We start from the raw sequence: 19,351 nt of genomic DNA, 5'->3' as shown, positions 1-19,351 counted from the left end.
CTGGCCATTGTGGCTATAACTATGGTTTATTGTTTAGTTCTAGTGTAGAAAATCTTTTTTGGATCAAGAGCTGTCTTAGCTAGGCTAAAATCTTGGCTAGGATTTGGATATCATAGTATGAGGTGTGAACTCTTTCTAGAACAGGAATCATGCTAGTCCATATCCCAGGTTTGAAGGAATGTTTGAGGAGGACAATTGCTGACTGGTATTACTACATTCAATGTATAATCTATGGTAAATATGCTAAGAGGGGAATTCTGGGAGTCCTCCTAACACTCTACAAGCTTAATTATTCTATCTATCTCTGTGTCTCTCTCTCTTTCTAATTAAGTTTTTAGAGAGTTAGATCTCTTTGGAACAGTATTTCTAAATTATAGTCACTCAAGATGGATGGAGATAGATGGATGGATGGATAGATGGGATGGATGTGTTAGGAAATTGTTATTGCCCAACTGGTTGGCCAGGAAATATATAAACCAACATTGTATGTTTGTAGCTAAAAGTATTATGTAGCTTTAAAAACTTTGTTGCATCATCATGCATCCTGATTGGCTGAGCTCTGTAGCCAATGTACTTAAGGAAAGCTGAATTATGGTTTGTGTGGACACTACACCATTTTTACCTGCTGATATGCTGCAACTATATTTGAGCTCTATGCATGATCATTGCTTGATCATGGCTATTTACTGCTTCTTTAATATTTACTGACTGTTTGCATTGAACTTTGTTCTTGAATGAAACTAAAAAAGATCTGGTTTGTTGTGTTTTTCTACGATTGATAAGAAGACTTGATATTTGAAAAATATCTCTGGATTGATTATGTGTATGACCTGGATTATTTTTGGACTATAATTTTGCTTTTTCCCTAAAAGTAAAATATTATCAAAACCCAGTTTGTATGTTCACTGTTATTGTTCACAATCATTCTCAGTCACTTTCGTGCATAATCTCTAAGGGTACTCTGCTCAATAGTCCACAACATTGGTTGTGATACAAGACTATCCTTAACTTTGTTTATGGGCCCAGGACACTAAGAGTGAGTGTGAATGTACAGTAATATATCCAGGCAGCTGTGTTTGTTATATATTGTCCATGTGAAGATGGCACAAGAACAGTCATCCAGCATATCCATGATAACCCAGTTGTATGGAACAAACTATGTTTCCTGGTCTATGAAATATAACCTACTTCTATGTAAGGAAGGACTATGTGATGTAGTTAATAATTCACCTGATGTAACAGAATGGAATCCAGAAGATAATGAAGATGAGAAGAAAGTAGCTAAATTTAATCGGGATAATGAACGAGCTCTTTGTGTAATTGGACTGACACTGAGTGATCAGCAGCTAGTCCATTTTCTTGGTGAAGATTCTGCTGCTAGGTGTTGGAACAATTTAAAGAGAATTTATGTTCGTGATAGTGTGGGTGCACACATACACCTTATACATAAACTGTTTAAAGCCTGCTTTCTTAAAGGTGGAGATAAGTTAGCTCATTTGGAGTTTATGATAAGAATTTTTCAAGAGCTACATGAAAAGGAACTAATTTTTTCAGAGTTGCAACAGGGTTTATATTATTTCTTCTTTGGATGAAAGTTATGATAACTATGTTTCTTCACTGGAGGTTTTGACCGGAGATGAACTAGCATTGACTAGCATAACTGGAAGATTGTTGGAAGAGTCCAGAAGCAGACAAGAAAGAGACAACCACAGGAAGAAAGATTATCTTCAACTGCCTATATTGTTAAAAAATGGTTTTTTTGTTTTTCTGTGGGGCTAAGGCTCATATAGCTAAATATTGTACTAAGGGTAAGAAAATGACGGTTGGTAATCAAAAGAGGACCAAAAAGGATGTTAATTTAGCTATATCAAGTTCTACTATTGTAAACAATGATTTGTGGGTAATTGATAGTTGTGCATTGCAATCTATTATTAGAAGTAAAGAAAAGTTTGTAAAATTGAATAATAGCAAACAGCATGTAACATTAGCCAATGGGTGGAAAATGAAAGTAGCTGGAGAAGATATTCCACATTGTTCATTTATTAATGAGCATTTGTTAATGTTGTATATACCTAAGTTAAAATTCAACTTGTTATCTGTTAAATCATTATTACAGGTTGGATTTGTAGTAACTTTTAGGGGAGGTAAATGTTTAATTGAAAAGGATGGTAAATGTGTTACTGCAAAGTTAGAAAATGATTTGTTTATATTGAAAGATGACCCAGCAATAGTGGCTAATGCTAACTCGGTTTATGACAATAGGAAGCCACATGATGAATGTATTCATTTACTTCATTGATGTTTAGGACATATGAATTTTAAGATATTGAAAAAGACAGTAGAATTATCTGAGGGGATAAAGTTAAAACCATGTAACAAATACCTCAATTGTAATGTTTGTAATCGAGAAGCAAAGTAACCCCAGCAAACAGAGTAAATGGTTTTTCAACTAAGGAACCATTAGAAGTAGTGTTTGCTGATATAATTGGACCTAAACAACCAAGTTTAGGTGGAGCCTGCTATATATTAAGAATTGTTGATCATTTCTCTAGATATGGTTTCGGTTACTTGATGAAAACAAAGTCTGAAACATTTCAGGGTATGTCAAATTAACTGAAATTTGTTGAAAGAAAACAGAAATATAAGGTAGTTTGCTTGGTCACAGATAATGGAACCGAGTTTACCAATCTAAGATTAGAGAATGTGTTGCAGGAGGCAGATATTGAACATAAATGTTCTGCCCCTTATAGGCCACAACATAATGCTTATGTAGAATGCAGAGGTCAAACACTGCAAGCTATGGCTAGGTCTATGTTAGCAGATTCTGGTTTGCCAGAAACACTTTGGGATGAAGTCATAATATGTGCTAACCATGTTTTAAACAACGTAGTTAATTCATCTACTGGTGAATTACCATTTACACTTTGGCATGGTAGAAAACCTAATCTAAGCTATCTGCATACATTTGGTGCTCCTGCTTGGATTCATACACCATCGCAATTAAGGCGAAAGGGACACCAAAGAGCAAGGAAAATGTTTTTTGTTGGGTATGAATCTAACCACAGATCATTTAGATTTTGGGTGCCAGGTACCACTAGCGTTTATTATACTGCTAGTGCAAAATTCCTGGAGTGTGTAGGTTGGGATAAGCTTGGGCAATCTGATTACAGATATGAGGATAATATTATTGATAATCAAATGTTCAATAATACCCCTGAAAATGAAATAGATGGTGTAGAAACTACTATAAAGGAAGAAGAAGATTTAGGGGAGGAATTAGATGAAATACCAGTTGAGATCCTGTATTATCTAGAAGATCTACTAGGGTAAGACATCAACCCGACAGGTATCAAGCAAGTGTGGTTTGTCAAGTAAATATAGAATCTTCTAACTACGATGATATTAAAATGTATCCTGAAAAGGATTAAGTAGCTTGGAAGAAGCTATGGATAGAGAACTTAAATCATTAACTGAGTTAGATATGTATGAAAATGTTCAGTTACCACCAGGAGAACGGTTAATTGGTTGTAAATGGTTTATAAGTTAAAGACAGGTGCTGATGGAACTGTAACCCATAAAGCACAATTAGTCCTCAAGGTTTTGCTTAGTCTAAAAGAGACTATGATGAAGTTTTTGCTCCCAGTTTAAGAGCAACCACATTGAGAACAATGTTAGTGTGGGCAGCGAAGAATGATTATCGAATTACTCATATAGATGTTGAGACAGTATACTTACATGCACCTTTACATCACAATATCTATATGAAAAAGCCATTAGGTGTAAGAATGGATGAGCGAACTAATTGCTGGAAATTAAAAAAGAGCCTTTATGGTTTGAAGCAATCAGAGTTTGAATGGAATAGATGTATAGTAAAAGAACTGAATGCTATAGGTTTTATGGATGGTGTAGCAGATAAATGTCTCTTTAAATGGGAAAAAGATGGTTTGATTTCATTTTTACCCTTGTTTACAGACGATACTGCTATTGTAACGAAAACTGAAAAGGAAGCAATAGGACTTATTTCTATGTTATAGAATAAATTTAGAATTAGGAATCTAGGTAAAATTAAACACTATTTAGGTCTTGATATTGTGAAAACCACTAAAGGATATAAATGATTACAATCTAGTAAAATTAGTCAATTGTTAAAATGCTATAATATGAAACTATGTAAGCCAGTGTAAACACCTAGGAGTCAGGATTTCAAACATGGCGATATACAAAGTCCTGTATTCAGCAAGGAGATTTATCAATCCTTGATTGGTAGTCTATCTCATATTAGTAATTGGTCTAGGCCAGATATTTCCTATTGTATTAATCAATTAGCTAGGTATAATGCGGAAACAACTGAGAGGCATTGGCAAGCTGCAAAGCGAATACTAAGATGGATAGATAAAAAGAACATCAGCTCATAAGTAGAACAAGAGATTTCCTCCTCTCCCAAAATCTATTCTCATCTGATCCCTTGCCTGGGGAAGAAAAAAAGAGAACTTGTCTTTCTTTTCTTGTTTCATTTTTGAGAGCTTGCAAAGAGCCAAAAAAGCATCTTTTTTGCATTGGTTATTTTTCAGCTGTATAGAAAGGAAACTGAATCTGCATGCCAATAGGACTAGCGGAGACCAGTTTATTGGGATTTTTTTTCCAAAAAAACCCCAAAAACCCTTGGTCTTCAAATGGATCATAGGTTATACTTTAACATTAAGGTAGGAGAGCTAATTCCCCCCACCCTAGCCTAGTCCAATTCACTTTTTCCTCAGGAAGAATAATTATTTCACTTCTGATACGTATTAACTGCAGCTGCTGTATGTTTTACCCTGAAACGAAGTCTGGCTAATCATTAATGATGATGGTTATTGCAAAAGTGAATTTTTAACTAACAGGAAGTGTCTGGGATAATTCCAGTTTTTATTTTCCAGATTGATAATTTAGTAGTGCCAACCTTGAAGGGTACCCGGAGACTCCAACTGGTCCAGAATGCGGCTGCGCGGGTGATAGAGGGAGCACCTTTTGGCTCCCATGTGACACCCCTCCTGCGTAATCTGCACTGGCTCCCAGTGGTCTTCCGGGTTCACTTCAAGGTACTTGTTATCACCTTTAAAACGCTCCATGGCCTAGGACCGGGATATTTACGGGACCGCCTACTGCCACCATTAGCCTCTCACCGACCAGTGCGCTCTCACAGAGAGGGCCTCCTCCGGATACCGTCAGCTAAACAATGTCGGCTGGCGACCTCTAGGGGGAGGGCCTTCTCTGTGGGGGCCCCTACCCTCTGGAACGAGCTTCCTCTGGGGCTTCGTCAACTCCCCGATCTCAAGTCCTTCCGCCGTGAGCTGAAGACGCTGCTGTTTCGAAGAGCAGGACTAGCTTGAACGTAGTTTTAAACTTGGGATTTTAAAAAAAAGGGTTTAAATGAGGTTTTAAATTTGTATTTAAAAGTTAGAGCATCAATTGAATTTAACTGTCTATTCTTTTAGCTTTTTATGTATTATATGTTTTTCTGTTGTTTTTGACTGTGAACCGCCCTGAGTCCTTCGGGAGATGGGCGGTATACAAATATAATAAATAATAATAATAATAACCAAAATGACACAAAAAGTGTGCAAAATGTAGTTCCCAATCTGTATCAAAGAAAGATCTTAAAGAATCCCCAGTTTAGTCTGTAGAGATTTTCAGTTATCCAGGTCATGGTTCTCTCAAAAGTACTTTTTCGGGAGGCAACTGGACATTCTGTTTTTTTCTTTGAAGATGTTTCACTTCTCATCCAAAAAGCTTTTTCATCTCTGACAGGATAGTGGGGAATGGAAGGATTTATATTTATATTCCTTGCAGACAAATGGTCATTTGCATTCTTTTAGAGAGTCATTGAGGCCCCTTGGAGGTTTGTCTATGTCCTAAGGGTCACCTGAGTGGTGCAAATAGGTGTGGAGCCTTCTTGGCTGCAGGTTGAGAGTCCAGTTGCCTCTTGAAAAAGCACCTTTGTGACAACCATGACCTGGATGACTGAGAATCTCATATAATATATTCCAATATAAATCCTTCCATTCCTCACTGTCCTATCACAGCTGAAGAAGCTTCTTGGATGAGGAATGAAACGTCTTCAAAGAAAAAACAAGACGTTGCCTCCTGAAAAAGCACCTTTGGGACAATCTCCAGTTTAATTCACATTCTGCTTCAGAAAAACTGTTCACAGATCCTATTAACTGATAGATCAATATGTCTGGTTTTGTACAGTGAGCTAAAATATAAACCCTGGTTTCCAAAGTGGAATCTCTTTGACTCCTACAATGTAAGTGAAAGCTAATTATATCTTGTCATGACATATACTTAGCTACCTCATACCTACATGTTCAACTACTGTGAAAATAGGATAATAGGTAGGGCTTTGCTCAATCCAGCATGACTCTTATTATACTTTCAATGTTGGATTTGTTTGGATATAATTCTGAGTGTAACATAACTCTGTGTTTACTTCTGGTTACTATTCTTTGTATAAAAAGAAAACATACATTCTAAATACTGCCACAGCCCTTGGTTGTAGTTAGTAAAGTACACCTGCTCTGGGCTTTGAGAAAGGGAATGTCCCCTGCAGCTGAATTATAACTCAAAGCAAGTAGGGAAATGTAATGAGACTTCTCAAAATCTACTAGCCTTGGTAGGGAAAATACAGAAGGAAGGAAGTAATTACATTTTCTTTTCTCCACTTGTTCTCCTGAAGGTGGATCTTAATAAGGATCGGCTGGTGACCCTGGATGAGTTTGTTAAATCCACTCAGAGGAAGGAATTCAATGAAGCTGATGGATGGGAGGTGTGTGAAACATCATCATCAATTGAAGTGGGATTTCAAATGTTGGTCTGAAGCATTGAGAAAACATTTTGCTAGCAGCAAGTGGTTAAGATTTTTTCCCCGCAATTACACATACCAGTCTTTTGGACTTCGATTCCCATATTCTCTGATTAGTATAGCCTTAGAGAAGTCAGTTGAATGCCAGCATGCTGAAAGAACTCTAGGTTGGGATAGGTTATGATAAACTTTCTCCCTCTTCAACCAGAGATTCTCCTCTGAAAACGTGTTAGAGAAGCTAATCTCTGATTCACTTCTGTGGTTTAAATTCTCTAATCTGGTTGGGGAATTCTAGGGGTTGAGGTCTAGCCTTCTTAAAGCTGCTGAGGTTCTGAAACATTTTTCTACATCCAAAAATTTAAAAGGCATCAAACATACTAATTCAGGAGGCAGCGTTTGGTGGTTGCTAGTCTTAATAGCTCTGGTTGTAGCAACAAAGGCCAGAGGCCTCTGAATATTGATTAATAAAGAAGATGGGCGGAAACATGCTGTCTTGGCTGGATCCTGCTTTATGTAGGACTTCAAGGTACTCTAGATAAGAAACCCAAACCATAAGTCCTAACACTACTATTATTATAAGGTTACAGTAACAGAGTTTTGCAAGTGTGAGAGTACGCCTCCCTTGCCTTCACTTTCCAAAGATCTAAAGAGAGTCCCTTCTGAGATGCCTTCCAGTCCTTCAGTGGGCTGAGATATCTTTTTATCTGACTATTGTCTAGGCTGAAGCTCCTTCCTGCATCCCAAAGTCATTTGCATATCCCCTAACACAGTTTAAACTTCCCAGTGTTGATTGGCCATTTGGCTTCTATAGGGGTGCTGGGCTAGATGGATAATCCAGGAATACTCTCCTTATAAGCTTATGGCAGAGAAATCACTTCTTTTATCAGGCCTGATAACCCCAAAGAAATATTTCCAGGGGAACGAATATCTAAAAATGAATGGGGGTAAGAGCAAATTCATTCTAGACATGCTTGATTGTACTGCTCAGCTGAATTAAAAAGTGACATAACATCATGTTATGTGACTCCAGGTGGTTCACAGATTTCTTAAGGCAGTGGTCTCTCTCTCTCTCATTTCTCCCCCTATCTAGACAGTAGAAGAAACTCAGATCTACTCAGAGGCAGAGCTCCAGCGATTTGAGGCAGAGCTTAAGGCTCAGGAGGAGGAGTTAAGCCGACGAGCAGAGCAACTTCACCAGGAACACAAAGAGCTCCAGCAGCGGCAGGTGGAACTTGATGCTCAGAAGAAGGAGTATCAACAGGTAGAGAATATTTTAATTGCAAGGATACACGTTGTAGCATGGAAGTTGAAACACTCTGCTTCCTTTTGATAAGGGGAAACAGAAGTCCCATGTAATTCTGACATTTATATACCAATATGGGATCCTATGGTTTCCAGATATTGTTGAACTATACAACAGTGTTTCTCAACCATGGCAACTTTAAGGTGTGTGGATTTGAAGAATACATATCTTAATACAGTAACAGAGTTGGAAGGGACCTTGGAGGTCATCTAGTCCAGGGGTCCCCAACTTTTTGGACCTCAGGGACCACCAAGTTCATAATTTTAAATCCTGCGAACCATTGGGGGGGGGGCTCAGCTGCCTTTAACCGGTGCACCATTATTATTTTTTGCACAAAATAAGGCAATGCAGCAAAGAAAGCAAAGCTAACAAATCTCAACTCCCCTGCTTCATGCTAAGTTTCTTTTAAGAATTTATACTCATTCCCATATTAAATGCATAGGCATATTCGTACCTGGGATTTATCCACCAATCCAATGTAAATAATATTTTTTAAAAATCACAATCGAAGGGGATTTGAGCTGCTAACGCTGGAAAAGTGAACTTTGAAAAGTGCCAGCTGGGTACAAAAAGAGGGAGGGTCCCCCCCCCCCCCAAAAAAAAAAAAAGCCACAGGGAAAGAAGGGGAAAGAGCCAAGTGGGAGACAAGCCTTTGTGTGGAAAAATCAGATAAAGATACTCTACTACCAGGTTTCCTCCTCCTCCTCCTCCTGGAACTGCTGAAGATCCAGTATTTCCACCTCATCCAAAAGGCTGGCTGGGGGCAGAAGAATGGAAGGGATGGTGAAGGCTTTGTGGGGTCCCCCTGATGGGAGATGGCTTGAAGTAGACAAAAGGGCTTAGCTTGGCATACAAGAGCCGGCGCTGGGCTCGACCTGCTGGCTGGAGGGGAGCTGCTACGGGGGACTGATGTGGGGGCACTTGGGGCTTGGAGTGCTTGGGGCTTGGAGTGCTTGGGGCTCGGAATGGTAAACCGTGTCCAGGAAGGACTACAGCAGGGAGACGCAGCCAGAGTCAACCCTGGCTTTGCTGTCCATTGCTGACGCTAGATTGGCCCCCTGCAATCTCTCATCTCTCAAGGAGCCCAGCCAAAATTTCCCGTGCCGCTTCAGCGAGAGCTCCTTGAGAGAAGTTTGCAGGGGGCTGATCTAGCGTCTGCAAAGCCAGGGATGACTCCAGCTGCTTCTCTCTGCTAACAGACGGCCAAGCTAACTGAAGGACCCCATCCTGTCTCTGGGAATCAAAGTACTGAAGCGCGAGCAGTGCAGGAAACCTTGGCTGGGCTCCTTGAGAGAAATGCAAAGATTTCTCTGCGGACCACCAAAATTTTCTCACGGACCACCGGTTGATGACCTCTGATCTAGTGCAACCCCCTGCTCACGCAGGAGACCTATAGTAGGGATTCGAACCACCAAACTGCCGACCTTTCTGATCGACAAGCTCAGCATCTTAGCCACTGAGCCACCTAGCCAACTTAAAGTAGGCAAGATTGAGAAACACTTCTATAGCAGGGATGTCAAACTCACATCGTCATGGCAGTGTCATGGGACACATCAGGGCTTTTATCCCCTTTGCTAAATTGGGAATAGATGTGGCCAGCATGTGACACATCCAGCCCACAGGCTGGGAGTTTGACAGCTCTGCTCTGTAGTATGCTTATTAGTAAGGAATGATGGGAGCTATAGTTCAGTAACATGGGTGACTATAGATTTCTGTAGAAATCAGGGTCCAGTCATTTGCAAGGTGCAAAGATGTCTCTCTGCTTTCGCAGTGTTTATTCCTTTTATACAGTTTTTACAAGCAGAAAAAAGGCAAACTAGCAACAGCATTTTTATTGGTAGATTCTTCTCGCCCCCCTTAAAATACACACCAAGGACTGTGTTTGGCAACATCCTGATGGTGAAGGCAAGGTGAGATAATGCAGACCAGAGCAAGAATGAGATAATGCAGGCATGTGGGCACATAGACATCTGAAGTGCAGCAGTGTACTGCACACAACCTGATACCCCACGACCTTTAACCTCTACATCTCACTCTGTTTTGTTTTGTTTGTCAAGGCATCATCATATGGGGGTTTAGTAAAAGGGTCGTAATCAGGAGAGGAATATCCCTGCAGTTGCTTATACAAGACATAAACCTGACCCTGAGGCAGCATTGGAGGAGGTTTGAGGCAAAATGTAGTGATACATACGTTACAAAAAGAGGGAAGACACTGAACAAAACAGCATCCACCAATCAAAATAGCACAAATGATGATTGAATAACGTAGGATATTTCCCAATAAGCCTTTAGGTAGCCAAGACCAAAGGCTTTCCCACCAAGATCTAAAAGTGTCAATGTTTAAATCAGAGGCCAAATTGTGTAAAATGTTAAGCTGATGCTGAATGTTCTGTGACTCATCCAAAATGTTGAAACAACAGAGTCCCTCAAAACTTTCACAACCCAGATGCTGGCGCAGTAGCAGATAATCAACAGCAGCGTGATTTTGAAGAATAGCCTTTCTCAAGGCTTGCAGCTCATGGTTGATTGCTGAGATAGCTGAAGAAGTAGCATTAATTGTTTTTGCTAAATTACATGCAACAGCATTAAGGTTAAGGTGAGCTCGAGCAGCAAGTGCCGGCACACCCACTATAAAAAAAGGTAAAGGTTCCCCTCGCACATAAGTGCTAGTCGTTGCCGACTCTAGGGCTGCTCATCTCCGTTTTAAAGCCAAAGAGCCAGTGCTGTCCAAAGACGTCTCCGTGGTCATGTGGTGGGCATGACTCAACGCCAAAGGCGCACGGAACACTGTTACCTTCCCACCAAAGGTGGTCCCTATTTTTTCTACTTGCATTTTTACGTGCTTTCAAAACTGCTAGGTTGGCAGAAGCTGGGACAAGTAATGGGAGCTCACCCCATTACACGGCAGCACTAGGGATTCAAATCGCCGAGCTGCCGACCTTTCGATAGACAAGCTCAACGTCCTAGCCCCTGAGCCACCGCGTTCCTATATAGACACAGCCAATGCTATGTATTCTGTTTTATTAAGTAAGGCTGTTTCAGAATCAAAAGTGTTATCTAGCGTGACCCCACGCCGAAGACGGCTTGAACGAAGTTGTTGTTTGGAAAGCAAAACAGGAATCAACTGGCTAAGGCAGGGGTCTGCAAACTTGGCTCTTTTAAGACTTCTGGACTTTAACTCCTAGAGTTCCTCAGCCAGCTTTGCTGGCTGAGGAACTCTGGGAGTTGAAGTCCACAAGTCTTAAAAGAGCCAAGTTTGCAAACCCCTGGGCTAAGGCAACGCTGCGCTTTGCTGGTATTAGCAGAAATCAGAAATATAATTAAAAGTTTGGCCACATGTAAAAAACCACACTTGTGGTAGCCAAATATGGGCATAATTAAAGGAGGTCTCTTCAAAAGCTGTACAGTTTAAGACGGGTGAACTAATGTGAAGACAGTGAGGTTCTTTGCTTGAAGAAGTACAGTTAACTACTTTTACACATGTTACATTTTCAGGGACAGCTACCACTGAAGTATGCAAAGCGATTGCGTTAGGAGGTGGCTAATATGCAACTACCTCCCTACTAGCTATAGTCTTATAGTTAAAGTTCCCGTTTAATTAAAACCCACTCAAGCCAGTAAAGTTTTGAATTACCGCAGCAGGGGTAGAGACAGGAATTAGGCATGTAGAAAGCAAATTTTCCATATCAGGCTTCAGACAAACAAAAGACACCAGTTTTTGGGATGTTTGTTAGCTGTACCTATAGGTTTTGTTTCATTCATTGTTTGAGCAAATGTTTGGGTGGAATGACAGCTGCTGTTGCCAAAGTACAATTATTAACAATCAAACGCAAACAAATTATGGCTAAGGAATTTGCAGTTAAAATCACAAAAATGGCAGCACACAAATTCTCAGGGGTTTCTTCTACAGAATCTGGATTACTGCGTGACCTTGTATGATTACATTTTTTACGTCTTACCATGTGACTGGATGACTGACATGGACTGGGATTGATCGCTGCGCCATCTATAGAATCACCTTTGCCATCTCTGGGACTGAATTTGGGAGCTGATGCCACGACATCCTTGGCTAGGCAAACACAACGCGCTAGAATAAGCACAGCAGCATATCTTCGTCCCGAAGTACTCAGAGGGACAGGCACCAGCCATGTTTTGTCTGGCAATACCCCATAATATACTAGAGGGGGAGGCAAGCTTGTTTTCTGTTGAAAGTGTTTCTGATAAGCGGTCGAATTGTGAATTGAAAAATTCAATTGGTTTAGGTAATAAATATTTTTTTTAACTTGTTGTCTTACCCGTGACAAATTGGATACCCGAGAGCCCTCCGTTTGGGTTTTTTTTGTTTTTGTTTGTTTGTTTGTGAAGGCAGTCCTTAAAGGACTGATTAGCATGCTCCACAATGGCTTGACCCATTGAATTATAGGAGAGACCATGAGTAAGAACAATATTCCAGGTTGTACAAAATTGCAAAATAGCTTGCGAAGAATAGGCAAATCTGTTTTTAAAGAAGAGAACTTGCCCAAAGCTGTAATGGCTGAAAAAAGATGAGAAATAACATGATTAGATGTTTCCCCTCGTTGAGGCGTAGCCCAAATCATTCCAGAATAGGTATCAATAGATAAATGAATATATTTTCAGGGAGCCAAAGAGGGAACATGGGTAACATCCATTTGCCATAGTTGATTAGAGGTGAAACCACAGGGATTAACCCCCCGTGTCTCCTGAGGGAGATGCCTCAGAACATTGGGGACAGGAGGAAACAATTTGCTTGACTTGATCGAGTGGAATATGGCAAGCTTGTGCCAGCCCCCTGGCATTCTAATTGAAAAAAGAATGACTGAAAAACAGATCTGTGAACAAAGTGAACATGAACAGCAGCATCAGTGTGACTATTGCCTTCAGAAAGAGGACCAGGAAGGGATGAGTGACTGCGTATGTGAGAGACAAAGTACAAATGTTTCCAGTCTTGTAGCAGTTGCTGTAAAATGAGAAATAGGGCCATAAGATTGGGGTCAATCCTGGGCATGATATAAGCACCTGGAAGATTAAAAATAAGTTGACACACATACTGAGAGTCAGAGATCAAATTAAAAGACTGTTGGGAAAAAGTGTGGAAAGCTAAGATAACAGCAGACAATTCTGAGCGTTGTGGCGAGGATTGCACTGCAGTGTAGGACACTTTCCAGGTATCATCATGAGGATCCTTGTAAGCAATTGCTCCTCCCGTTCGTCCTTCTTTGGAAAAAACAGTAAGAGCTTGCGACAACGGAGAGGAAGAAAGCAGTGGGTGGACAGGAAAGGAGGAAGTCATTAAACAAGTAAGCCAAGGATCTTTAGGCAAATGATATGCAATACAACCCACATAGTCAGTTAAAGCACACTGAAGAGATAGGTTATTTTGAAAATAAAAGTGAAAATCGGATTTCGGGATAGGAAGAACAATATTAAATCGGTCCCATTTCTACGACAAGCTGGAGTGCACCCCAAGATTATAATTTCAGCAATGGCTTGGATAAATGGCAAAACATTTTGGGATGGTGTATGGGGTAAATAAAGCCATTCAATACAATATACTTTTTGCGCTTTTAAAACAGCCAATACTCCTGTAGGAAGCTTGCTAGTAGGGAATATCAAAAGAGCTAACTGACAATCTCTATGAGGAATACAATCTACAAACTGAGTACTCAAGATGTCATTAAATTGCTCAACTGCAGTGAGTGCTGCAGGCGGAATTATAATGAGGTCTCCAGGCTGTTTCCCTTTAGTCAATAAATCAAATAATGGACTAAGTAAATGTGTACGTAAGGAAAAATATGGGCAGACCCAATTAATGGTGCCCAGCAATTGTTGCAAATTAACCAAAGAAATGACTTTGGGTAAACAAGCTAGGAAAAGCTGGAGCAGAATATGATTGCAACATTTTATATCCTAAATAAAGATAAGGAGAGTGCAGCTGTATTTTTTCCGGGGCAATTTGCAATCCATAGACACATACATCATTTTGTATTTCGGAAAGCCAGTTATATTGTATTTTTGGGGCTCCAATATATCATCCATATAATGATATACCAAAGCTAAAGGAGGATGTTTGCGAAAAGGGGTTAATGCCTCAGCAACATAAAATTGACATAATATGGGACTATTCAACATTCTCCGTGGTAAAACCGTCCAGCGATAACATTTATTAAATTCTGAATGGTTCACCGCAGGCACCATAAATGCAAACTTTTCCTGATCAGAAGGACATAGAGGAATGGAAAAGAAACAATCCTTTAAGTCAATTACCATCACCTCATGATCTTGGAGAATCAAATTAGGATTGGGCATCCTGCACTACAAGGGGCCCATAGGTTAAATACAGGCATTCACGGCTTGAAGGTCATGCAAAAAACACCACTTGCCACTTTTCTTTTTTATTACAAATATAGGGCTATTCCGTGGACTAGTGGATGGCCCAACATGAACAGCAAGCAGCTGATCTTTTACTAACTGGTGGAGTGCCGTCAATTTTTCATGTGACACGGGCCATTGATCAATCCACACCGGCTCTTTAACCAGCCAAGTCAACGGGAGGCCAGTAGTCTCAGTCCTACAAAATGAGGGTGGCCCCCAATTTACTAAGCAGGTCGTGCCCCCAAAGGCTGACATGAATATCTAATATAAAGGGGTGGACCTGAATGACCAAATCTGAATTAGGCAAATGAGCTGAAAGAAACTGCACATTTTGACATGCACTTTGACGACCCCACCACGCACTTGGGCAGGGCTCAGTTGGCCAGGCAGCAGGCCACTGCTTGGCAGAGATCACTGAAACATCCGCTCCAGTTTCCAAAATCCCCTCAAAGGGCTTACCCTGCAAAACTGATCTGATGGGGCCGTTTGAATGTGAACGGGGTAGTGATGGCAGCTATGATGGAAGTGGCCGGGTTAGTAGAACCGAAGCCTCCTTCCCCTTCCCCTCTCTCCTTTGGCTCTCCCCCTGCCGGGACAAAATAAGATAAATGCAGGAGTTGAGCAGGGCTAGTATAAATGGGCAAAATTTGGGGCAAATTGGTCTACAATTGAATGTAAATAATCCTGGTGTAATCCGAATCTATCACTCTAGGAATGACCAAAATACCTTTTTTTAACCTATGCTTGACTGCGGAAGGACAAGCCCTACATACTTTTTTTGGTAAGGGGCCTGATAATTGGGATGGAATTATTTGAACCTCCCCAGGAAATTTAAAATTCACTTTCTCCTGCAGTATCAAATCAATACCAGCACTTCCTTTTTTAGCTGCAGGAGTATTTTCTATTGTTGGTTTGTTGTCTCTGGTTGACTGGGGCCAGAGACCAGCCTGGTCGACTGTGTCCCGACACTTACTCACCCAGTGATAACCCTTCTGACACTTTGAGCATTTTAGTTTTGATCCCTGATGGAAAGTGGGGGGGCAAGATGTTGCAGACATACACATACACACATGGATTTCAACATTCTCTTTTAAAATGACCAGGTTTTCCACAATTGTAACACTTTCCTTGAGGCTTGCTACCTTGTGATAAAGCAGCCACTAACAAATTGGTTTGGTAAGAGGATGTTCCTATATCTTGACACACCTTAATCATATCTGCCAAATCAGGATTGTTTCCCAGACCAACAATTGCCCTTCGGCACTCAGAAGTGGCATTGTCCTTTGCCAGCCTCATCAGCAGCTCACGTTGAGCTTCGGGATTGTCTATCTGTCACCATAAGGCATCCTGCAATCTGTTAATAAAATCAGGATTCAGCTCAGTAGCCTTCTGCCAGATATTAGAGAAGGCTTGTTGAGGCTTGCCAGAAACAGGCACTTTTCTGAAGGCTCGATAATCATATTCAGAAGAAACTTGTAAAGTGGCAGCTGATAGAATAATCTGAGCATCGACTGGGGCAAAAGGGCCAGATCCATACAACTGATCAGGAATGAATACCATACCACCACCACCCCCGAGTGGAGGGCACACATGACACATTGGTGTTTAAATTCACTATTCCAAACTACATATTGCTCTGGAGTAAGCAACATGTGAAAGGTAGTTTTCCAATCTTCAGGTATTAGGATATGAGTTCTCATAGTAGCTTCCAATATTCCTTGCATATAGGTACTTACCAATCCCATATCTCTCAATCCTTTTCTAAGTTCTGTTAAAATTGCATACGACAAAGGCGATATTCCACTATTTGAGCCCCATTCTGATCTACTTGTCCCGTAACGTGTACTGGACAAAGCATATCAGCAATTTCTTCTATATCCTCCCCCCCCTTTTTTTCTAACTCTTCCTCTAAAACCTGCCTAATGGGGGTGTACAACGGCCGTGGAGATGCAACAGAACTAGCCCCTTCAGGAGGAGCTGATGGTTCAATTGCAGATGGTTTCGGGGTGACAATTTTAACTGATCATAATCAGCGGAGGACTTGTAGTTAATTGTGGCCCTGCCGAAGCATCGGAGCCAAAAAAATTTATTGCTTTACGACATTGATACCATTGATGGAGTATTTGTACTGGAGCCCAGGGTTCAAGATGTGAAGTATGTCCTATCTTTGTCCAATCTTGTAAATGGAGTGTCCCCCGTTCCAGATACCAGGGACGTTTCTCTACCTCTACCACCAGCTTCCTTACGTCAGTGTCAGGTGCCATCACGCCAGACTTATGCAACAGGAATCAGAGTTCCTGCACATGTGTATGTTGGTGTTGAGATAGATTGCAACCCATATTTACCACTGAGGGATCCCGGAGGATAAAAGGTGCACCAGGGGTCTATTCCAGACAGTGATAAGTATGATGGTTGTTGCTGCCCGTGAGAGGGGGGGGGAGGTCCCTGTTTGGGCACCAGATGTAGAAATCAGGGTCCAATCATTTGCAAGGTGCAAAGATGTCTCTCTGCTTTCGCAGTGTTTATTCCTTTTATACAGTTTTTACAAGCAGAAAAAGGCAAACTAGCAACAGCATTTTTATTGGTAGATTCTTCTCGCCCCCCTTAAGATACCAACCAGGGCAGTATTCCGCAACATCCTGATGGTGAAGGCAAGGTGAGATAATGCAGACCAGAGCCAGAATGAGATAATGCAGGCATGTGAGGCACATAGACATCTGAGGAGCGGCAGTTTGCTGCACACAACCTGATAGCATGACATTTAACCTCTACAGATTTCCTTAGGATCTTTTTATAGAGAGTTGTTTCTTAGCTGTGAATTTCAAATTAAAACAAATACTTGAACCAAAACCTTCAAATTGTGAAAGTCCCTGAACAAAACCCTAGTTAAAGCTTACTTAAGCATTGGCAAATATTGGCTCAAAAGTTATCTTAAAGCAGCACTTGCATTTTTAGATGGAAACTAGGAAGCAACTAACCACAAAAAAACGCTAATCTCTGCTTTACTAACTGAAATTACACTAAAAGCAGAAAATTAAATCTATATTATCAAACATGAAATGATTGGCATTTGATATTATTACAGGTCAGCATTTATTATACTTCTATATACTATAAAGGTTGTTTGAACCCCCTCTTAAGTAGACAGACCCCTATATTCTATCCTTAGCACTGATCAAACAAACGCAGCCCAAACAGATCATGTGTTTTCCATTCATAAATTGAATCATGGGAATTTCCCCCAAAAGTGTCTCATTATAACATGCCAGGTCTCCAGTGGGGCCTTTGTTTGCTGCAATATGGGACCAGCATTCAGAATAGAGATGGTCAACCCCTGAGTTGCAGGTAACCTTCTAGCACTTCTTTTATGTATGCCAGAGAAACTTCAATAGGCAGAGCCCAAATGTTTAGTTTGCTAAAAAGCCAAAGGATTGCTTTGTATCTTATGGCATTCTTTCCACATTCCCATCCCTTCTAGGTTGTGCTTCAAATGGAACAGAGAAAATCTCAACAACTTGATCAAGCATCCCAGGTTGGTCCTGGGGGAGAATTGAAGTTCCAGGCACAGCCGCCTCATGCGGCCCCAGCAGGTAAGAGCCGGAAAGCTACGATTTTTGGGGAAGAGAGGGCAATTTAGGCCCATTTGAGAGAGGATTGAAAGACCAGAATTCTGAGCATCTTTAAAAGGGTTATGAGAACATGGCTGTTTCATTGTAAGGTAAAAATGGAGTTTTTTGGAGCAAGAACTCCCATCTTTACCTTATGGAGTTAGATAAACTTTGGAGGAGTTTGATTGCTAATACTCATGTTAATTGTATTTATGTATTTGTAACTCAACTCAGTATAGGCATAGAATAAAACAGTTGATGAGGCAATAGGTCCTTGTTATTCCCTAAGCTTGGTTATTTTCTTGCAGATGTTTCATTTCCAAACTAGGTAACATTCTCAGTGCTAATAGGGAATGGGTTGGCTCACATTTTATATACTAGTAGCTTCACCTGTCAATGTTGGTAGGATTAGTCCCAGTTCCTTGATTGGGCTGTTGTTTACTGCTAACCTATTTGGCAATGCCTCAAGACCACATAATACAAATAATAATGCTCTATGTTCTTATTTAGCCCCAAAGTTGCACCTTCCTTATGCATATGGAGGTTAACACCAGGCTTTATTCAGAGATTGTTAGGATGCCTGTGTAAACCTTGGGGATCGAAGAACTGTTGAACTTTCACTGTTGGCCAAGAAAAAATGTAGAAAATCAGGGCAAAGGGAAAACAGAATAAGAGTATCTGAAAAGTGACATTCTATCCCATCCCATTTTCTGTCTTACTGCAGATCTTACTTATTCTAGCTTAATTTAGCTGGGTCTGCCCTCAATGTGCTAAGGTATTTAGGACCTTGACCTGGATAAGATTGTTTGTCCTGCAATTTGGAATGGCCAAAATGTCTGGAAAGATCCTGGTTTAGTAAAAGCTAGGATGTCAATTTTTTTAACTGAATGTGAGAATCAGAGAATTCTAATATAGCTTCTCATCCACTGCTGGTTCTCTCATCAGTTGATAGCTCATAAAAATAATGCTTTGCCATCAATCAGCCTTTCTGCCAAACATTATTGAAAAGGCATCCTTACACTTCTTTTCTGGGAAAAGTTAGGTGTGAACTGTTTTAGCTTCAACTAAGCAGGTCCTCTGGCACAAAGAAGAGCTGGAAGCTTAATTTTTGCAGCAATAAGTTCCCCTCCCTCATTTTCTAAAGAAGAGGTAATTAAAAGTTTGGTAGCTGGTGTTGTATGTTCAAAAGAGTTTTTGCCATGTGCT

General features: G+C 40.6%; 1 protein-coding gene across 1 annotated transcript in view; it reads left to right on the top strand.

The window, feature by feature from the left end:
- Nucleotides 1-19,351, top strand: part of NUCB1 (nucleobindin 1) — a 54,927-nt gene that overhangs the window by 28,744 nt on the left and 6,832 nt on the right. The window contains exons 10-12 of the mRNA XM_058180633.1: nucleotides 6,716-6,805; nucleotides 7,932-8,102; nucleotides 18,016-18,127. Coding sequence (XP_058036616.1) covers nucleotides 6,716-6,805; nucleotides 7,932-8,102; nucleotides 18,016-18,127 — 373 coding nt within the window. The remainder of the gene's footprint in view (nucleotides 1-6,715; nucleotides 6,806-7,931; nucleotides 8,103-18,015; nucleotides 18,128-19,351) is intronic.

This window comes from Ahaetulla prasina, chromosome 4 (assembly GCF_028640845.1).
Source record: "Ahaetulla prasina isolate Xishuangbanna chromosome 4, ASM2864084v1, whole genome shotgun sequence".
Taxonomy (NCBI): domain Eukaryota; kingdom Metazoa; phylum Chordata; class Lepidosauria; order Squamata; family Colubridae; genus Ahaetulla; species Ahaetulla prasina.
The sequence above is the reverse complement of the archived record's forward strand: the minus strand, read 5'-3'. Positions and strand labels throughout refer to the sequence as shown.